General features: G+C 38.3%; 1 protein-coding gene across 22 annotated transcripts in view; it reads left to right on the top strand.

Moving 5' to 3' along the window:
- Positions 1 to 20,045, top strand: part of GRIP1 (glutamate receptor interacting protein 1) — a 317,628-nt gene that overhangs the window by 222,128 nt on the left and 75,455 nt on the right. For all 22 annotated transcript variants that reach the window (XM_038185237.2, XM_072034610.1, XM_072034603.1 and 19 more), the window contains 2 exons: positions 16,744 to 16,879; positions 17,777 to 17,922. In XM_038185237.2, the coding sequence (XP_038041165.1) occupies positions 16,744 to 16,879; positions 17,777 to 17,922 (282 nt within the window). The remainder of the gene's footprint in view (positions 1 to 16,743; positions 16,880 to 17,776; positions 17,923 to 20,045) is intronic.

Raw genomic sequence — 20,045 nt, 5'->3', positions numbered from 1 at the left:
TACAGTATCTCTAAGAACATTAAAAAACCTCTTGCAGCCATTTAGCCTTTGTACACACACACTTTAGGGCAGAGATAGCAATTTTGAGAGAGGGGTTCTGTATTCAGCGAATGTGCTTGCAGCCTCTACACCATCCTTTACTTCATTGTACTCCATTGACCGTCTGTTAGTTTGAAGTCCAAGTCCTTGCCTTGCTGTCAGTATGTCAGTAGAGCCTGGGACCAGAAAATTGGTTGGGGAGCATCCATGTGTCTCTTGAGGTTGGGGGTCCCATTTCCTGGGTGTTTTTCAGTGTGACTTCAGCATACTTTCTGAACCCACAAAGGGAACGCATCCCTGTGATGGTTGGCTTCATTCATTTTAATCAAAATGTTAGTGATTTCTGTTGAAAAATTATTCTTCTTTAGAGACTTCAGTTGGAAGAAGGAGCAGGCTGTGGAGGCCAGGTGAGGATGGAGAAACCAGGAAACATCAAGCAGATAGGAATAAAGATGATCAAGACTAGGCTGAAAGGGATATGGAGGCAGTCTTTGAAAAGGAAGGTCAGTAGGCTGGGTGAGTTTGGAGAGGGAAAGGAAAGCCGTATGCTTCTTAAAGGTCATGGTGAAAGACAAGCACAGTGAGGTCTGTAACCATGTGCTTGGGTAACTATCAGTCAATTCTTGGCTGAACACGAGACTCATCAATCCCAATAACCTCTGCTGTCCACCAAGAAGCTGTGAAACAACTTTACTTTGACTGTCTCTCATGGAGAGGAACAGCTGATTACAGCTGATTACAACATTATCCTTGTTGTTTTAGGTAACTGAGTAGCTAAAGCTTGATATTGACCTCTTGAAGACCGCTACATTTGCACGTGATAGCAAGGCTGGGATTTTGGAGAGGGGAAATGTGTATGTGTGTGGAGCTATCTTCAGAAAAATGGTATTATATGAGGAGAATATTCATGAGGATGCTCAGGTTTCTCAATCTATTCAGAAGTTAGGAAATGCTGTGTTAGAAATTTTTCATGCTTTATAATTTTTCTCTTGGGTGGAAATCTATTTAGATATTCTCACCTGAATTATTATCAGTCTGATATTGGTGCAAAAATGTGGGTTCAACAGAAAAACTGATTTCTGCATCATTTAGCCTACAGGATCCTCCTGGATCCAGTACCACCAGAGAGGAAGAGTAAGCAGCAAACCTGTGCATGCAGACTGAGTCACCAGGTTCAAAAGGAATTGAATAAATGAAGTGGCAAGAGATTCACAAATAAATACTACAACGACTGACGAGCAATATGCTGTCTAATACCACAGTACTGGATGATGGGAAGTGTAGCAGGACTGGACTGTACAAAGTAGCCAAGCTCTCAGTGCCTCCTTTTCCTTCTTTCTGTGATGGAACAGGACTAAATGACACGTTAGTCTTCCCCAGCAGAGAGAAGTTGAGAATATTTTTTATCATTTACAGTTAGATTATTTTATTCATACAGTTATAGATAATTAACTTGCCTTTTTTAATTATGTTCCTCGTGTATTTTCTAATACTTCTTTACAGGAGTTAATGGATGCTTTCCATCATATTTTTTTCTGAATCTCCCATTCAGTTTCTGCAGCGATTATAAATTCAGGGCATGAAGATAGCAAGGGAATAATATATCACCTCCCAAGATAACAGCTCTGTCACACCAAAATATGCTGTCCCAGATCTGGATAATAGCTTGCCTCTTCTTTTTGACTGTATCAGTAGCTCAAAGCTCTCCTGGCAAACCTTGATTTTAACATCAGAATCTAATATTATTTTTTTTCTTTTTGTCACAAAATTCCATGTCCATTTGGCTGATGTGAAGTAGTTGAATGTGTTTCATGTTGGTAAAGAAATGGCTGTTAATTTGCTTGTTTAATAGCATTTCCATGCTTTCTCTTAAAAATGAAAGAGACAAATACATTTGGATGCTTGTGCATCTTTCTTAGCACACCCCTGGTGTGTGGGGCTGACTGAGGGATTCATTTGCGCCTCATAGTGTAGAATAAAGGAGTCAGACCTTCTGTTTTGTGTAAAAGCCATAAGACCACTAATTACCTATAACATCATTACAAACTAGCTTTTGTTTTCTCTGTATTTAAAAGTGGAGTGGTAAGAACAAAGAGTTTATCCTTTCAGTTTTTACTGTACCTACTGTGAATTTACATGCAGTTGCTGGGCCAGAAGAGACCTTGGTGGCCATCTGAACAAAGCATGTAACTTCCCTGAATTTACTTATATTTACTTTTTTGCATTTTGTATTTAAATTATATTTTAGAGTGACATTTGTCGTACTTATATGATGCAAAATCCACCACAGCCTTTTGTGGTCAATTAGCTTCAGCTTTTTGTTTTCTTGGCTGAATATGTGTAGATTCTGCTTCCCCTCATGATAGAGTCATCTTTCATTAAAATTCATTTCATCCTTTATAGGTACTTCATTATGAAATCACCTTTTAATCTTCCCCTTGTTAAAGTAAAGAGATTGTGTTTCTGGGGTCTTTTGGACCCGGTCACATTTCCCTAACTATTCTGAAAGCTCTTTTCTGATTCTCCAGCCCTGTCTTTATTTTTTTAATATTTTTGTTGAATCGTGTCACAAGAACAAGGTAAAGTATCTGAGTGATGGTCACTAAATATAAAGGAGTGCTAAGTGCTGTGTAAAACTGTCTTGTTTATATATTCATGGTTTGTATTATTCTGCCCAGTGAGGGGTTTGATAACCTACCAGGATTCCCAAATCCTTTCTGTCCACATTAACTTCATAGTTAATTTACTGATACACTTCTACTCATATCTCTGACATTTCTAGAGTGGGAGACTTTATTAACTTTCTAGGTGAAATATAGGCTAGTAGAATGAAGATGTTTATCTTTTTTATTTATTATCCTTGTCCAAATAAATCTTGTCCAGGTACCATTCCCACTTTCTGTCTGTGTGGTCTTGGGAATCCACTAATGTTGTGTGAAGAAGCACATAAAGAAGGCTCTTCAGAAAAGTCACAAAGACACACTTATTAACAAGCTTTTCTGCTTCTCTTTTTTTTTTTCAAGAGTACAGAAAGAAAAAAAGAAAAAAGAAAGAAGAAAAAAAAAGAAACAGAAAAAAGAAAAAAAATATATTTTCATAGGAGAAAATAGGAATGAGGCCAAAATAGAGAGATTTCAGTGCTCCTATCCACAGAAAACATTGGTGGAAGGACACTGAATATCAATCCAGGTGTGAACAAGTGCCAATCTTCAATGCTAATTGATTTTATCAGCGAAGCAAAACGAGCCAGCTTAATACTTAACTGGTAGACAAGATCCTGCCAAGACCTTCTTCCCATCTTAGATGACATTGTGGCCCCAAATACTTGTCAGATAAATGATACAGAAAATGAGCATTGACCTCCATGGTAGAAAAAAGTAATACCATAGAAAAGTACGGGACATATGCTGCAGCTGAATTTTAGTTATCACTGACAAACCATGAACGATCATACCTGATAATATACTCTGAATATTGATCTCCAGAGTGGTGCTTCTGTAAACTAAAGTGAGAAGTGAAAATTGATAGAGGTCATACAAGGAAATCTTACTATTAGATCAGGACTGCAGGAACATAGACCAAATCTATCAAAAATAACTAATGCTGCAGTACAATTGAAAATAATATTTTTTTAAATAACATAAATGGAATATATTCACATGGGAGTAAACACATACTTTTCCAAAAAGTTTTCAGTTTGAGTTCTTATTTGTTATTAGTTCTAGAAATGAAAATTAAAAAAATTAGTAAGTGTATTTGAAAGTCATTACGAACTTGTAGCTATAAAAACAGATGCCTAGTAAGGAATTTCTGTAATTTTATGATGAGAATGGTAGGAAACCCTAATGAGACCATTAAAATCCAGGAGCATTATTCCTTAGCTACTAACAAAAAGTAATGGTGTAACACAGAGTATATAGTGGATGGGAATGTAATAAAAAATCATCGAGCTTGACTTACTTAACCCCACACCACTGAAAACAGACAAGCTGTTTTAAGGAAGATAGTCTAGATTAAGTACTAGCCAATTAGAATAATAGTTGGGCATGGTTATAATGTATAGTAAAATGTGCTTTTCATGGCTTGAGTTAAAGGTATTTGCAGTTCGTGAGTATTTTTGACCAGTTGTGGACATGTTTTATCATCCCCATTTTCTCTGTGTAGAAAGTTGGAGTAGGGTCTAGATCATTGTATATGCAGATCCAGTACACATTTTAATATATCTGCCACACTATACAAATAACATTGACAGTAATCGGCACTGTCAACGTCTTTTGGGGATCAAAAGACATCAGGGCATCTTGTATTTTTCTAATGTGTATACATTTTAAAATGTTGCAATGTCAAAACAATACTAAATATTCTTACCAGACGGTAGCAGTTAGCATGGGCTGGGTATCTCTCTCTCCATTATGAGTTGGAAGAATTGGGAATTAACATTACTGCTGCGTCTTAAGTAAAAGTCATCATCTGTCCTGGGTCTTTAGTGGGGAAAAACATGATGCTTGTGCAGAACTGTAATGGCCTGAGGATCATCTGCTCCAAACTTTGCTAAACCAAGGAGGCAAAGAAAATCTGGAGCAGAGACTCTTGTTGCAGGCATTCTTTAAGATGTGAAAACTAGGTCTTTCCTGGAAAATGTTTGCAGCCGTGTTGGTTGGGGGTATGAATTTTGCAATATTTCTAAATGAGCAGAGCTTCAGGGTAGGCATGATGACATCAACATGGGAATAGTGTCTCTCTTCTTTTGCTTGACAAATTGGTCTAATTTTTATTGTTTTTATTGTTGCTGTTGTTGTTTTGTTTTGTTTTGTTTTTTTCCCCGTTATGACTTCATGTCTGCCGGAGGGTTTGACATTGTATCCACACTTGTATAGTCATGTTGGGAGATTTTTTTAATGTAAATCTGCCCTTAACAGAAATGTTTTTGTGGTTTTTTTTTGGAGGTGGGATCTGCAAAACATTTATGCAGAGCAAGCCTAGAAGAAAAATTCACAGAATAGTTGAACATGCTTTACAAAAGCTAAGAAAAAACAAAACACCAAAAAAACAAACAACAAAAAAAAAACAACAACAGGACAAATGGGTTTACTGGATAGTTTCATTTAGGCAGAGATTACCTCTGCCATTTTCTTTCAGTCAAAGAAATTGTGGAGGAGAATAAGCTAAATTGTGGGAGTTATGGTAGAGCCTGTCTAGAAACTTTTGCTTTCAGTGATTCTTGAGAATGCTTCAGGTTAGATAAATAGCTCTGTGCAATATTAGATACCAGCAGCATCCTCTCCTGCTCTCCTATGAAGGATATGAGTGAGATTCATCCTAAGAAATCCAAAATTGCACCTATTTTGGTCTGTTTTAATGAACTGATTATTTCATGTGTATGAGTAAAAATGGATCCTAGCCAGACATTTTGTTGGCATAAATCTAAGTCCCATAAGGTGCATTAAAACTGGCATGATATACTCTCATTAACTGTGGCAAGGTAAGTGAGGTTATAAATATGGCAGAAACACTAAATGTGCCTGCATGTTTGGCATATGGCATGCTTTATATGTACATCCAAACTATAGGATAGGCTGTAGGTTAGGAGGAAAACTGGAAGCTGTTAAATTTGAGTACCCGATACAAGTTAAGGACTGGTGTGACATCCTGAAAGATTTCAGAAGTTACATCTGCAAAATTTGAGTCTATAATTAGATTGCCAGTCATTTTATTTGCCAGGAGCTAATGAATTAAAAGGAAACTAATGTTTTTTATTGTCAAAAGTATTAATCTGACGTAGAAAAATGAAGGCAGGGATCAGTTTTTTAACTATCAAGTCTAAATCATGGTGCTTTTCTGCATTAAAGCAGCTGAGAATAGGAGCCATGGAACCCAGCTATTTTAGGTTAATGCATTTGGTATCATATTTGGGACAGGCAAGCAATGTAAGATTTATGCAGTCGTGATTGCTTTAGTCATGTGACTGAACCTATCACAATTTTTCAAAGCAATTGAGCAGTACAGTAATACAACAAAAAAAGAAGATTTGAACACCGGTCCTTTCGGGTAAAATTAATGCCAGTTGCAGATGCCCAGTGCCTGATCACAGGCTAACACATGCAATATTAATGTGTACTAATATGACACCAGTTCAATTTCTATGATAATTGAGACATACACTGGCAATTTAGACAACAGAGAAAATCATATAGGTGCATTCTTGCAGCTGTGCATTTTGCTGTTTCACTGCAGTGATTTGTTCAGTAAGCTTGACTACATAATAAGTTACTTCATGCAAATGAATGCATCTGTCTTCATTCCTCTTTGCCATTAGTTCATTATGCATACATTAAACCTGAGGGAATAAGTACAGAGATTGATTAGAGTTACAGAGCACAGGTTAGCAGCTGAGAAATGCCTGAATTATTCCTGTTCTTTCTTTTTTTTTTTTTTCCTCCTATTGGCAAACTTCTCTACCAGAAATAGTAAATCCTTGTGGATTTTAAATGCGTATTGGCAGCTAAAGTTATCAGTATTCCTGTGATTCAGCAGATGTTAATATAAGCCAGTAGCTTATTTTGTAGTTCTTCAATCCTGCTTCTTCCTTGATTTTGACAATATGTTTTCTTCATACTGAATATTGAGCAAGTTAATGGTCCTTTTGTCAGAGGCATTTTTTTCTATTGTAAACACTTAATAAAAATATTCAGTGCATTCTACTTGTCAGTAGTTGTTGCATAGTGAATTCACCCCTAAGCCATTCTTATAACTCGTTTTATATCACGATGAAGTATAGAAAAAGGATGAGTCATTATCAGACCACTTCTTAAAATATTCATAGCTCTGCATTCTTTCAGCATGTCTTTGAACTACTGTCTTCCAGATGTCGGCATTTCTGGGGCTGTGGTTTTCCACAAAGGTAGAGAGTAAGCAAACCATAAACGAATCATTGATCACTGAGTACAGAGGGCAATAGATAACTTCCACAGGAAGCATTCACTCTCATTTTCCAAGGGTTGTCTAATCTTCCACACAGACTTTGATAAACACATTTGTCATGCTGAAACTCCCTCCTACAAAGTAGAAAGAGTGAGTGCATCATTCAACTGCTCATTAGTCCAAGTATTAGGAAAGGTTTCCCTGGCCCGTTCCTCCATATGGCACATTTGCTGCATGAAATTTCAGTCTTCGTAATATATATTTGAAAAAGCACAATCCATCTTTTGAATGTTTGCACAATAGTTTATCCAAAACTGTGACATTGTTGCTATATTTCTTCTGTTTCTTATTACTTCAGTTTTGCCATGATACTAGTGGTCTTGGCTCCATGTCATAAAAAGGAAAACTCATGTTTTATATCAACTATGATGTTACATTATGTAACAACTATAGACCACAGCAGGCAACTCAAATGATCTTAAGTAAAAAGAAATGATGACTCAGATGGAAAAAATGGGTTCTAATGGCACTATTGCTAAAACTTAGCTGGTAGCCACAGGTTAAGAGGATAATGAAACTTTGGAAGGAGCTGGAAAATATACCTTAAATGACAAAAACCTAAACAATTCAGGCAGTTCTTAATCTAAAATGGAAAGAAGATTAAGGGCTGATGTGATCAGAGTTTACAGTTATGTATCTGCAAGGAGATTCTGAATGTAATGTTGGTAGTATAATGGGGATTTGGGATTGAAGGCTTATCTGCTCAAATTCAGATAGAAATTACCAGTGTGCGTAGCAAATTTTCCATCACCTAGTGCTTTCAAAACTCTGTTGGATATCTATTTAAAAGATACGCTATAGCTGCAGTTATTTCTATATCACATTTCTTTGCTTATGTCACTCAGGAGATCAGGGAGAGAATTTTTCTTAATGGTTCCTTCCTGCCTTGAGATACACAAATGGAATCGATTCTGTAATCAATCCTTCCTGATTCATTTTGGTAACCGTAGAAAGTGGAGAAACTAGAGCAGTCAGGCTGCACTTTTGTGAAGAGTGTCACCTCTGTACAAGCAAACACTAATTAGCCAGAGTTCTCCTGGTGGTAGTTTCTCAACAAAGGAAATAGGAAGTTGGACGTGAATCCATCACAATTGTGGGAAGAAGTTCTGTAAATCAGAATGCCACATCAATGTCAAAGCTCTGTGCTGTTCTACACTGCAGCATTTCCACTAGCAAGGGAGAAGCATTACTCAGGCCCTCATCCAGCTCAGACAGGAATGGAGAGGAAACTAATGTTGTAATGGAGCTCTGTCCTTTCTTCATCGATTGCGTCTAACAGAGACACACACACACAGAGGTGTCCTGGCAAGCAATTTGGAAGCACAGGCCCTTCTTCACTTTAAGACTCGGTCACTTATAGCACAAAGCAAAATTTTCAAAAGGAGACACATTTTATGTGGCCTACTTTGGGACATACAGATTTGAGGTAACTATGGATTTAAGATCCAGCTCAAAAGTACCTTCTACCCATTTCCCACTCAAGCAAAAAAAATGATAGTGTGTGGAAGCAGAGAGATTTGATTTTGAAAGGCCCTGAAATGAGTATTGAAGAAGCTGTGAATGTTGAGGCCACTGAATCATTCATCACTGTGCCTTTTCTGCTGAAGTTTCCACTGTCCTTCCTGCAGAAACCTCCAGCTTGACAGGTTGGGGTGTCCCAATGTAGAACAGGTCCTTATCCAAAGGTAAGGAAGTTGCAAATGTTCAAGCAATGCAGGTGGCAGTCAACATACATACTCCCCTGAAGAAAGGCATCAATGAAAGTACTAGAAATTCATAGCTAGCTCAGAAAATAAGTGTGCTGTAACTAGAATACATTGCTGAGTGAGTTTGCAATTTGCACTGTGTCTTTATTGCGACCATGGTGCAAGGTGCACTTCAGGCACTTTTTTTTTTGTAGATAACAATGAAAAAAAAGTTTTATATTGTATATGATTCTATTGTTCCATTGATTCCATTAAATCTCCATCTTCTTAGAGTAATATATTAAAATATTCGTATTTAAATGAAGACAGATGTTTTAGTGGTTTATAAATTTATCAATAATTTTCCCTCTAATTGAATTTCTCTGCCAAGATTTGCTCAGGGATTATGAGTTGTAATTCTGTCATTTTGACACTTAAGATTTAAGTATATGTTACATTCTAAATCCATTTTAATTAAAATAAGTTGATTGTTCTTTCATATAAGAATTTGAGCTTGTAATTTGATTCTTTACCTATAATAGGAGATAATAAAACTTGTCTTGTATGTTTCCAATTTCTTTCTAAGCAGATGTTCCGTACTGTATTACATTCCATGTGTCTGGACATCTGCACAAATGCAGAAAACAGGAAGCACATAAGCAAAAATTAAAGATAAGAAAAGATACCTTAAAAATAAGAACCCATCCAAATAGTGTGGCATTTTTAAATATTTCTCAGTGGCAGTGATTTTGCCCTTCCCCTCCACCATATTCTCCCACACAGTCAAAAACTAGGTGGACTAAAAAAAAAGTTTATGGTTGCATTAATTTTATTCCTGTTTACATGTAAGCCTTGTTCTGAGCCATCTCAAGAAATGTAGAGAGGGTAAGGCTTGTTTGTTTTTCTGACTGTGTGACCTGATGCTTTCAGTCCTTGATATGTAGAGTAAAAAATAAACCACAGAGAGAAGAATTACAAATTGGTCACTGACAAAAATTTATAGTAGCTCCAGCTATTAGAAGAATCAGATGACACCATCTGTGTTGAGATTACTCAGGTTAATCTTTTTGTACGCTCAGTATCTGTAAAAGTAATGTGATGAATACTTTTAGTCTTCTAATACTAGAAAGTTTGGCTTATTTTGTGTACAGACACACCGTCTTGATTTGCTGTTTTCTGGCATTGTTGTGCAACCCAACCAAATGAAAAAAGCAAACAAAAAAAAAGAAAGCAACATATTACAAATTCGTAATTCATTATGAAATTTCTGTGAACAGAACTATCCGGTGGGCCAAAAAACACGTTCCCTCACCACTCGTTTTGCCTGGAGAAGCTTCTATCCATACGGGTGGGCCATCCAGCACCAACCCTAGTCTTCATAGCCACTGCGGTTAGTCCAGAGAAACCCCTCTGCTTCTTGTACTACTGCTTCCATGGACCACTTTTCCCTCTAAGTTCAAAGCAGCCCTTTTTTTGTATCCTCATATGACGCACCTCTTATCTAGGAGAGGTGAATTCAGTCAGGAACGAGATGCTGGCTCTTGAGCATGTGCCTTTGCTAGCATGGCTGTGCTACAGCTGGAAAAGCACTTGGACTGTTTGTCATAACCGCACAGGAGGCTGTGGGATGGAAATGCTATGCCTTGGTAAGGTAATAATGGTTTAACTCTGGTCACTATCAAAACCAAAATACAGTTCTTCAGCAGCTGATTGTGGGTTTTTCTCTGTCACAGTTACCAAGAGTATTATTGTTGTAGGAAGAATCTGACAGTCCTGCTAAACATCTCACTCTTGAGATGTAATTACTGAAGTTACTGTGGTGTTGTTCAATAACCATGTCATATATCGGATAGCAATACACTTATGCTAACAAATTGATGCAGTTCTTGTCACTAAGAATGAAGAGGCTTGGTGGTTATTTGATTTCAGGTTTAGGATATTTATATTAATTTCTAATCTGCTGGTGTATAAACAGAGTTTAAAATTTAGTGCTTATGTTAGGTGCTAAATTGAAGAACATCCCTGTTGTATACCTCCATTTTGATTTAGAGAGAGTTAGCTGCCACGGTATCTGTTTCTATGCCTAAGAATATGAAAAACGTACCCAAAACCAAATAGTGCAAGAACTAATTCATCGGGGAAGCAAACCAGATATAAGCTATGTTGTCATGTCCTATAGGCCTAGCACTTTCAGTGAGTTATATCATCACATCCTCTATATTGCGGCCTGCAGTTGCTCATAAAATATCATTATTTGCTTTCTTGTATCATGCTTAGGTCAGGCAACAGTCAAACTTTTTCCACTTTATAAATGCTGGTGGAAGGTATTTGGCTTTTAGATAATGTTTCCAAGTGGTGAGGTTGTATTGTAGACTCTCCTACAGTTCAAAAAAAGAAAAAAAGAAAAAAAAAAAAGATTGTCTAGTGTACTGGATATTAAATTATTGTTTTAAGTATTGTTTTAAGTTATTGTGAACTCCTCCAGGATTGACAGCCAGTCAGGAAAATGGAAACAAGGAGTGGAGCATTCATCATCTATTGACATCCCTCTCATCATATTCAGAGCAATGCACCTACCCAAAGGACTTAAAACATTGAGTAGATGTGATGTCCCCAGTATAACAAACTGCTGTCTGTACCTTAAGAATTGACTTTATCTTTATGTGATTTCTTACTAAACTGTGAGATGCCTACTGGAATGTAAAGCAAAATGTTTCCTCTGCAGAATTTCTGCTGACATACAGGTAAAATCCATACAAGGAGAGCACTGACTGTATTTTCAACAGACTTACCAATTACTTACTTATTGATTATGTATGTCTTTTGGTAGGAAATGGTCAATAACTGCAAGTTTTCTTTTATTTTTAGGTTAAGTTCCATTTATGCCCTGTCCTGGCTGAGCTGAACAAATTCATTTGCTAGGTAGAGGATACAGGAACTTAACCCGAGTGTGTAGATTTTAGACACTTTCTTGGATTTAAAAGTGAAATTTTCACAGAAGGGAATGAAAAAAGACACACGGTATCTGGGATGAAAGCAAATGTTTTTCAATTTTACTTCAATATGCAAATTAAGATATAAACTTGTAGGAATATAGAAAATAGATAATAAAACTTTTGATTAAGTGTTCTCTCAGCTTTCAAATGTTATTCTGGGAGAAATTCTTTTCTCTATTTTAGTATTTAATTTTCTTTTTTGAAGAAGTGAATGCATGCCACATTCAGAAATCTCATGAGTCATCTTATTTTCCATACTTTTTATTCATTAAAACATGTTATTTACATACATCAAAATGCAGGAAATTATCAAATGTCTGATCGTATTTAAAATTCTAGGAGCTTCATCATGAGCTTCATATTCTTGAAGAAAGGTTAATTTGACATAATGTTTTTTGGATTCTACTTACCTGCAAGTTGTTCCATTTCTTCATCTTCTTACTGGGGGATTTACCTAGTCATATTTGAGCACAGAATCACAGGATATCCTGAGTTGGAAGGGACCCATAAGGATCATCAAGTCCAACTCCTGGCACCACACAGGTCTACCAAAAATTCAGACCATATGACTAAGTGCACAGTCCAAACGCTTCTTAAACTCCAACAGGCTTGGTACCGTGACTATGTTCCTGGGGAGCCTGTTCTATTGCACAGCAACCCTCTTGGTGAAGAACCTCTTCCTGATGTTCAGCCTGAACCTCCCCTGTTGTAGCTTGACACCATTCCCTTGGGTCCTATCACTGGTCACTAAAGAGTACAGATTGGCACCTTCCCCTCCACTCCCCTCATGAGGAAGCTGTAGGCTGCAATGAGGTCCCCACTCAGCCTCCTCTTTTCCAGGCTGAACAGGCCAAGTGCCCTCAGCGGCTCCTCAGAACATCTTCCCCTCTAGGCCCTTCACCATCTTTGTAGCCCTCGTCTGGACACCCTCCAGTAGTTTCACATCCAGTCTCCAATAATTTCACATCCAAGCACTACATTATTTTTGAAATTTTCTTGTCCTATTTTGAGTATCCCGATAGTCTCCTAGGTTTCATATCACAGCCTTGTTATGCCAGCTGACCCTGCTGGAAGTCAGGCCCACATAGTTACAGTATTGCAGCAGTGGACCTAAGAGAAGCATTCAGACCAAGAATTACAAAAACAACTAACAGTGTTATGTATTCTTCTGTGTTCAGCTGCTTTGTATGCTCCACCTTACAGGACTGGAGACTACACTAAGCTCTTTGGAGCAGAAACTTCCATTACCATGTCACATCTGCATGCACGCACAACCATACGCATTTGCATGCCCCACAATGAGCCCATCTCCAGTGCTCAGTTGCCTTCCCGAGCGCTGTGCCGGAGGTAGGTGGATGCCAGCAGAGCTGTGGGGCAGCTGGTGCAGCACAGACCGACATTTGCCCAAGGTTGCCTTGCAGCAGCCCTGGGGATTGTCCCAGAGTGAGCTCTGTTTTGCTGAGTGCTGCTGGAGTGGTTAGTGGTTGGGAGGGGAAGAAGTTCTCAAGTGCATTTCTCAAACTGAAGTGTAAAATGGTATTGATTTGGGCTTTTTATAGACTTGGGAATGTATTTTCTCTGAGTGGTTTCATTTTAGAACAATTCACTTGGTACATATCATGGAGCTGTATTGCAGGAGTGGCGTGCCGGTATCTGATGCTTCATAAACTGTTGTGGAATAAGAAAACATTGTTTCCTACGCTCATGTTTTATATTCAGTTTGCAATTAAGCAAAAGACTTGTAAATTGAATTCCTGTTTTCCTCATAAATTAGAAGAGATCTGGAAATAACTTCTTTGACTTTCCTTCTGACGCTGACTATGCTAATGCTGTTAGCACTGTGGGGGTGCATGTGGGAAAGAGCAGGCCCCAGAGCCTTCTAACGAACTAGGAGTGTGCTGGTTGGCGTAAGTAATGAGTTACAAGTGAGCTGACACGTGAAGTATGGTTTTTAACCCACAAAGAATAACATAGCTTTTTGTTAACTAGGGAATAGAGACTGACCTCGTGTTATTTAAGGAATAGTGCATGTGGATGCAGTTGCTTGTTAGAGAGGTGTTTGTAGAAGTGAGGTGGCCAGGTTGTTCTGATATTGGGCCTTTTGATTATACTCCTGTGGGGTTAGTCTATAATAATAATGTAGAAACAATGCAGGTGAGTAAACATGTAACATATAGCATTAGAAGAATAGAAATCACGATTTAAGAAAGCAGTGATGAAAAATGGAGAGACTGGGTTATCAAGTGGGCCTGTTTAACAGCTCTTCTAGGGTTAAGAGGCCCTTATAAATAAAATCAAATTAGGTAGATTGATTTGTTCCTGTTATGGTTATATACAAAAACAAACAAACAAAAAAACAACAACAACAATGACAAAAACCCCTACAAAGCCCTTCAGAGGGGCAAACCTAATGCAACTGCTGTGTACTTTTAGATGACCTCATCTGTTAGTTAGCAATAAGCATTTCTCACCGCCACCCCTTTGCAGTGCTGGTACATCTTTTTCTAGAAAGAATGTGTAGAGGTCACAGTTCTGTTGGCAGAGGTACACAGAAACCTGTCAGAATAGATGGCGAGAAGGAGGTAGCCTGGTCATTAATTTCCATGCCAGCAGTTGCAGGGAACTGTGTAATCATTAGCTAGCTTAAAACACTCTGTGGATCATCTGTTCCGCATGTCACTTCAGGCAGCAGAGTATTTCCCAGCACTGGATTGCAAACTCAGAACCTATTTAAAAGATCAAAACACAGCAGTATTATGCTATGGCAAAAGATAAGGCATGCTGAGTGCATTGCTGATGTCCTCTATACGTGCTCTAGCAAGCTATTTGTTAAATAGATTTTCAGATGGTCCTAAGAAGCAGATTGTACTACTGGGTACTTCAAGAGAGGAATTCAGTTGGGTAGTTGGGGGAGGGAGGGAAATTCTACTTCTGAATCCAGATCTCATGGTGGAGTAAACCCTGAGTAAACCATTAGGACATACCAGCCAAGCACCTGAGGCTGTAATGTGCAGAATGGGTGCAACTGTGTGGTATTTTTGGTTGCAGTAAATACAATGCCTGACTCCTGTAATCACTGTGAGTACTTGCAGTTTTTTATAAAACTGAAAATAGCGTTTTGTTCCATAGTGTCTCCTACTGCTATGCAACTTGTCTATATGCTCAGGTGCAGGTGAACACATCTGTTCTTTCTGAACTGTCAAAATGCCCAGATGGGAGCAAACATTATTGTGGAGCTCTATAGCTTCCAAATGACACTTAAAACTTCTTTTGTGCCAGCCAAGTTGCATGCGCCAGGTAGCTATGCCTCTCTCTGCATCTGATTGCACAGGGACATGTCTTGGAACAGTATCTCAGTCTCTTATAATCTGTTTTGTTATAATACACCTTCCACTTTTAAAATACTCATTTCAAAGTTTAGGACAATCCATATTGCTGACCTAATACATTGCAGAATTTTGTCTTAGTAGAAGCTTTATAAGCCTAGCAAAATCCTTGTTCAAGCACTACAGTCCTTCCGTACAATGGTAGAAATGTGAATAACTGAGGTCCTCAGCAGCCAGAAAGGAAAGAAGAGCCTTTCAGCCATCTAGAATGGAGTGAGAACATTCAATAGGGCAATGCTATGCCTCCAAAAGATGCAGCAGTTAACCCTGTTAGAAGCAGCACCAAGGTTGGCGGGATACTCCACCAGGTCTGTAGGCACTTCTGAATGCTTTTCTCTGCCTCCCACCATTCTCTGCATTGCTCAAGTTTGACAGTTCTTGTTCAGGGCAGCTGTTCTTCATCTTGAATTCAAGATATATTAGGTCATATGGGCAAGGCATTGATAGAGCCTTGCTGCCGTTGGTATAGTACTTATTCTAGATTTTTGATGTTTCCTGGTGAACATATGAATGTATATAAGGAACTTGCTTGTTTTCTGAGTAGCTTTCTATCCTTAAATCTTGTGCTGCCATGGCAAGATTGCTAGCTCAGTGCAGTGCTGACATACTGTGGTTTGTAGTGTATGCATGGTGTTGTTTGGATTTGACCAATTCACCTAGAAGCTGCACATTGATGCTGTGAAGGACCAGAAAGATGAATGATCTTTCCGGGATGTCATCATTTGCAGGATGAATCTGTAGGATTTTTTGTATTTTTCCAGAATATCAGGGAAGCTGGTAGGTCTTCTCTGGAAACGCTAGACTTGAGGGATGAGTGTCTTGTGCATTTTGAAAGAGTTCTGTGCATATGCAGATTGCTATGTCCAGCCATGTGCAATAAGGCCAACTATTTCTGAGTGGTCAAGGCTTTCCACTGCAGATGACCTGCACGAGCTGAGGTTTGTGAGATTAGCTTGGCATTTTTCGAGAATGCTAAATGAGCAAACAGCATGAAAGCATGTCCCAGACATCATGTGAGGGAAACATTATATACAACTGTGACTGTGAAAGACCTTCACTTTATATCTGTTCTGCAGATTTTAGAGTGTTACTGTGGATGTCTATTTCTGTAAGAATAAGGAATAAAACTGTTAGGTTTGATATATTTACTCTCTTTCCGGATTCTTGTTATATCCAATTGTTTGGATTAACTCTGACATCTGTAAGTGGCCTCAAATTAAGTCTGAAATTTTTTAGTACTATTATATCATTGTGTCTTTTACCCTTCTATTCAGTTATCAGCTAAGGTAATTTATAAAGCATAGAGTTCAGAGGGAGAAACAGAAAAGGAGAGGAATTGTGGTGTGTGTTTTTTTTATGTGAAACAACTACCTTTGGTTCAAGCATTGCCAGACTTTGCATTTATTGGCTCTGCATAGTGTACTAGCACATTGGTATAGTTTTTAATAACCTTTTACAGAGTATGTATCTTGGATTTGTCTATGTGCACAGCCTTGTGGACAGAACTTTTGAATTGCAACATAAAAAATCTCCAGATGTAGATGTTATTTCTTATTAGCACACACAATGATTTTCTTGGGAAGTAGATGACATTTTAGAAAAGCAACATCTGTGTTACCGTTTAATTTAATAATGCCAATAATTTTCTTTCAACAGAGGAATTCAAGGGCTCAACAATAGTTGAATTAATGAAAAAAGAAGGCACTACCCTAGGGCTTACAGTATCGGGTGGAATCGACAAGGATGGGAAACCAAGAGTATCTAACCTTCGTCAAGGAGGAATCGCTGCTAGGTAACCACATTTCAGGCCACAAAATACATTATAAGATGTGATTGCTTCAGAAATACGTACCGCATCAGAAAGGTCACTAACAAATATGTGACTAGATGCATCTGTAATGGCAGCCCATCAGACTGGAGAAGCTCTGAAACAGCAACAGCTGGTCCCCCTCTTCCCTCAAGGCTTCTTTGATAAAAACTAGAAATACCAATGAGATATTTGAAAGTTGTCATGAGACTAAACAAACAATAGAAATTTGATTATTATTTATTTATTTATTCATTTGGTCCTTTAACAAAAATCTGAGAGAAAAAGCATGAAATATTGAGGGGAAAAAGTATAACAGAAATAGTAAATAACTAGTAAAAAAAATAGTAAAAAATAATAATAATAAAACATAGCTACCTTGCTTACTACTACAGAGAAAAATAAAACTGTTATTCATGAGCAAAACAGGTCAAGATTAAGCTAAATCATTCCAAGTAACTGAGCAGAACATATGCTTTTGAGCTATGGCCTGTCTCCTTTAGTTATGATGTTAGTTGTGGAGGCAACTGTTATCTAAAAAAAAATAGTTCTGGCAGTATCCCAATGAGAGAGACAGAAAGATGGGGAGATGAAGATGTTTTCCCAAATCCTGTGCCCAAACCAGCCAAATCATCCAACTACTATATTGTACAGCTCGTTTTGTACATCAGAAATTAATAATGCAACAATGTTCTTTAATATTTAACAAACTAGACTAGATTAAGTTCTTAAATGCCACTTTTTGTTTGAAAGGTCAACTTGTTTTAATCTAGATGAATGGAAAGACTCTTTCTTGCCAACACTAAACAGTAATTTAAAGTAATCAATTAGTTTGGTCTAGCAGATCTGTTTTTAACAAAAGGAATATGTGCTTTTTCTTAGGAGTGACCAGCTGGATGTTGGTGACTACATCAAATCTGTGAATGGAATCAACCTGACCAAATTTCGCCATGATGAAATCATCAGCCTGCTCAAGAATGTTGGCGAGAGGGTTGTTTTAGAAGTGGAGTACGAGCTCCCTCCAGTCTGTAAGTAAAAGCAGAGCAAACTGAAAGCTATGCAGAATAAGAGACGTGTTGTCAGCACTGAGGTGGACGTGCTAGTGATCTTCATTTTTGCTATTGTTTTGCATATAATTTTGTCCTTTGGCTTAACACAGAGTGTGGAAACAGTACAAAAGAATTGTCAGTGCAAAGAGATGCTCTTAGAAGTGCCTGGGTATTTTAAGAGCATTAATACAGCCAATGGCAGAGCTGCATCTTGTCAACTTCCACTATTTTTTTCCAATTTTGAATACTGGGAATTAGATCAGATAGATTCCAGGGCAAGACAATCCTTCTTGTTATAGTAAGATCTTCTGAGATGAGACCAATGAATATCCATGTGTTCTACCTCTTTTTCTTCCTTCTCTCTGTTCGCAGCACCTTATACTTTCACAGATGAGCAACATACTTTGAGATTTTTCCAGTCTTTTCTGACATTGGTTTTAGGCAACATCTCATTTCTAGAGCAGACGACCCAGTGGAATAGGTTATTAAGGACAGGTAGAACTGCAATAATTCTGTTAGTGAAATGAAGACTTCTTGCTGAGCAGGATTGTCTTCAAAATACAAGCATATGTTGTCATCGAAGTCACAAAGAGTGCTACTGAATGTCTTCCTTGCCTCTTTCCTTTGCCCTTTCTTGTTATATTTATGTCTGTGACTATGTGGGAGAAAATCAGTGGGAACTGAGGCCATCAGGTATGAAGTAAAAGCTAGAATAATGGTGAGTTAGAAACCTGGGGCCTGAAATGAAGGAGTAAGTGACATGTGGCACCAAAGGGACTGAAACAGCAGCCTTTAAAAGAGAGCATGTTCTTTCATGATGCTCGCTGGAGGGGAGAAGATGTCGTTTTCTGGTGTTTGGCCAGAAAAAAAAATGCAGAGCTAGCTAGGAAGCTCTTGTCTCCTTAAATAAAGACTTTCACTGCAATAGAAGCCAAAAAAATCCATCAGTCTTTTTGATGGTGCTCAGAAGAGAATGAACTCCCCACTGGATTCTAGCAGCTGGAGAGTTAGTCTAATTACATATTTGGTTGCTTTTATGACCTCCTGACAATCGCCTTAATATGTTTTGAACATTCTCTGTTGATTAGTGTTTGTTTACGGTAAGAGAGCTTCATGTTCAAAAATACAGTATTTGAGGTAATGAATTCAGCTGAGTTCAGAGTTATTTTACTAGAGGTGTCGTTGGTTTATGAGCATTATTTGTTTTGCACTTAGTCAAGTGGGCTTTCTTCAGTATCACCGCTGTTGGCGTATGTGCCACTCTTGTCCACAGAAACAGGATTTTGATATGGTAAATTACAGGAGCAATCATTGACCTTTTTTCTGAGTCCTTGAAATTTCTGACTCCTTCATACAAGCCTGGCTAATATTGTGTAGATAATGGGCAGTTAAGTTGTTCCCATTAACTTCTCATGAACAAGCTAGACAAAGTGACATTTTAACATGAAGTTTTGCAGTTGGTCACATAGTGCAGTCCTGGCACCTCCTTCCCTACCCCATACATAAATAATTGCTGCTGCTGTTCTCACAGTTGCCCCCTCAGAGAGAGGGCTGTTTTGGTTTCTGAGTGGGGAAATGTCAGTACATTAATAATGATGGATTAAACCTGGCTGAGCACTAGTAATCTCACTCTCCCTTGTGTTTCCTTCCCTGCCTGGCAGTGTTCACAGCAGGAGGATCCAGCTTCTATTTTCAGCACAAGCCACCTCACCACTTCAGACTGGAACATTATCCATGTCTGCCTTGCATCTGCCTCTTGTTGCTAATGGCTAAGGGCTTTTTTCACCTCCCAGGCTGAGGTCGGGGTGGAAGTACAGCCGCCTGAATGGTTGTTGCTCAAGTGGAAGGAAGCTGCATGCTCTTCTTTGCTGCTGAACTACAAGCTTTGTCCCCAGTGGAGGCCACGAGCCACATGGGGCAGATTAGCAAGTGCAGATTCAGCTTGAGCTGTGCACTGGGCCACTTTAGGTTGATAGGAAAGCAGGCAAGAGTTATCATCATCTCCCTGCAATTTGGTCCTTTTCTGTCAATAAAGGGTTTCTAGCTGAAAAGGGGCAGCATGCACATTAATACTGCTATCCTGATCTTTGAGCTTCAGCAGA

This window comes from Anas platyrhynchos, chromosome 1, assembly GCF_047663525.1.
Source record: "Anas platyrhynchos isolate ZD024472 breed Pekin duck chromosome 1, IASCAAS_PekinDuck_T2T, whole genome shotgun sequence".
NCBI lineage: Eukaryota > Metazoa > Chordata > Aves > Anseriformes > Anatidae > Anas > Anas platyrhynchos.
The sequence above is the reverse complement of the archived record's forward strand: the minus strand, read 5'-3'. Positions and strand labels throughout refer to the sequence as shown.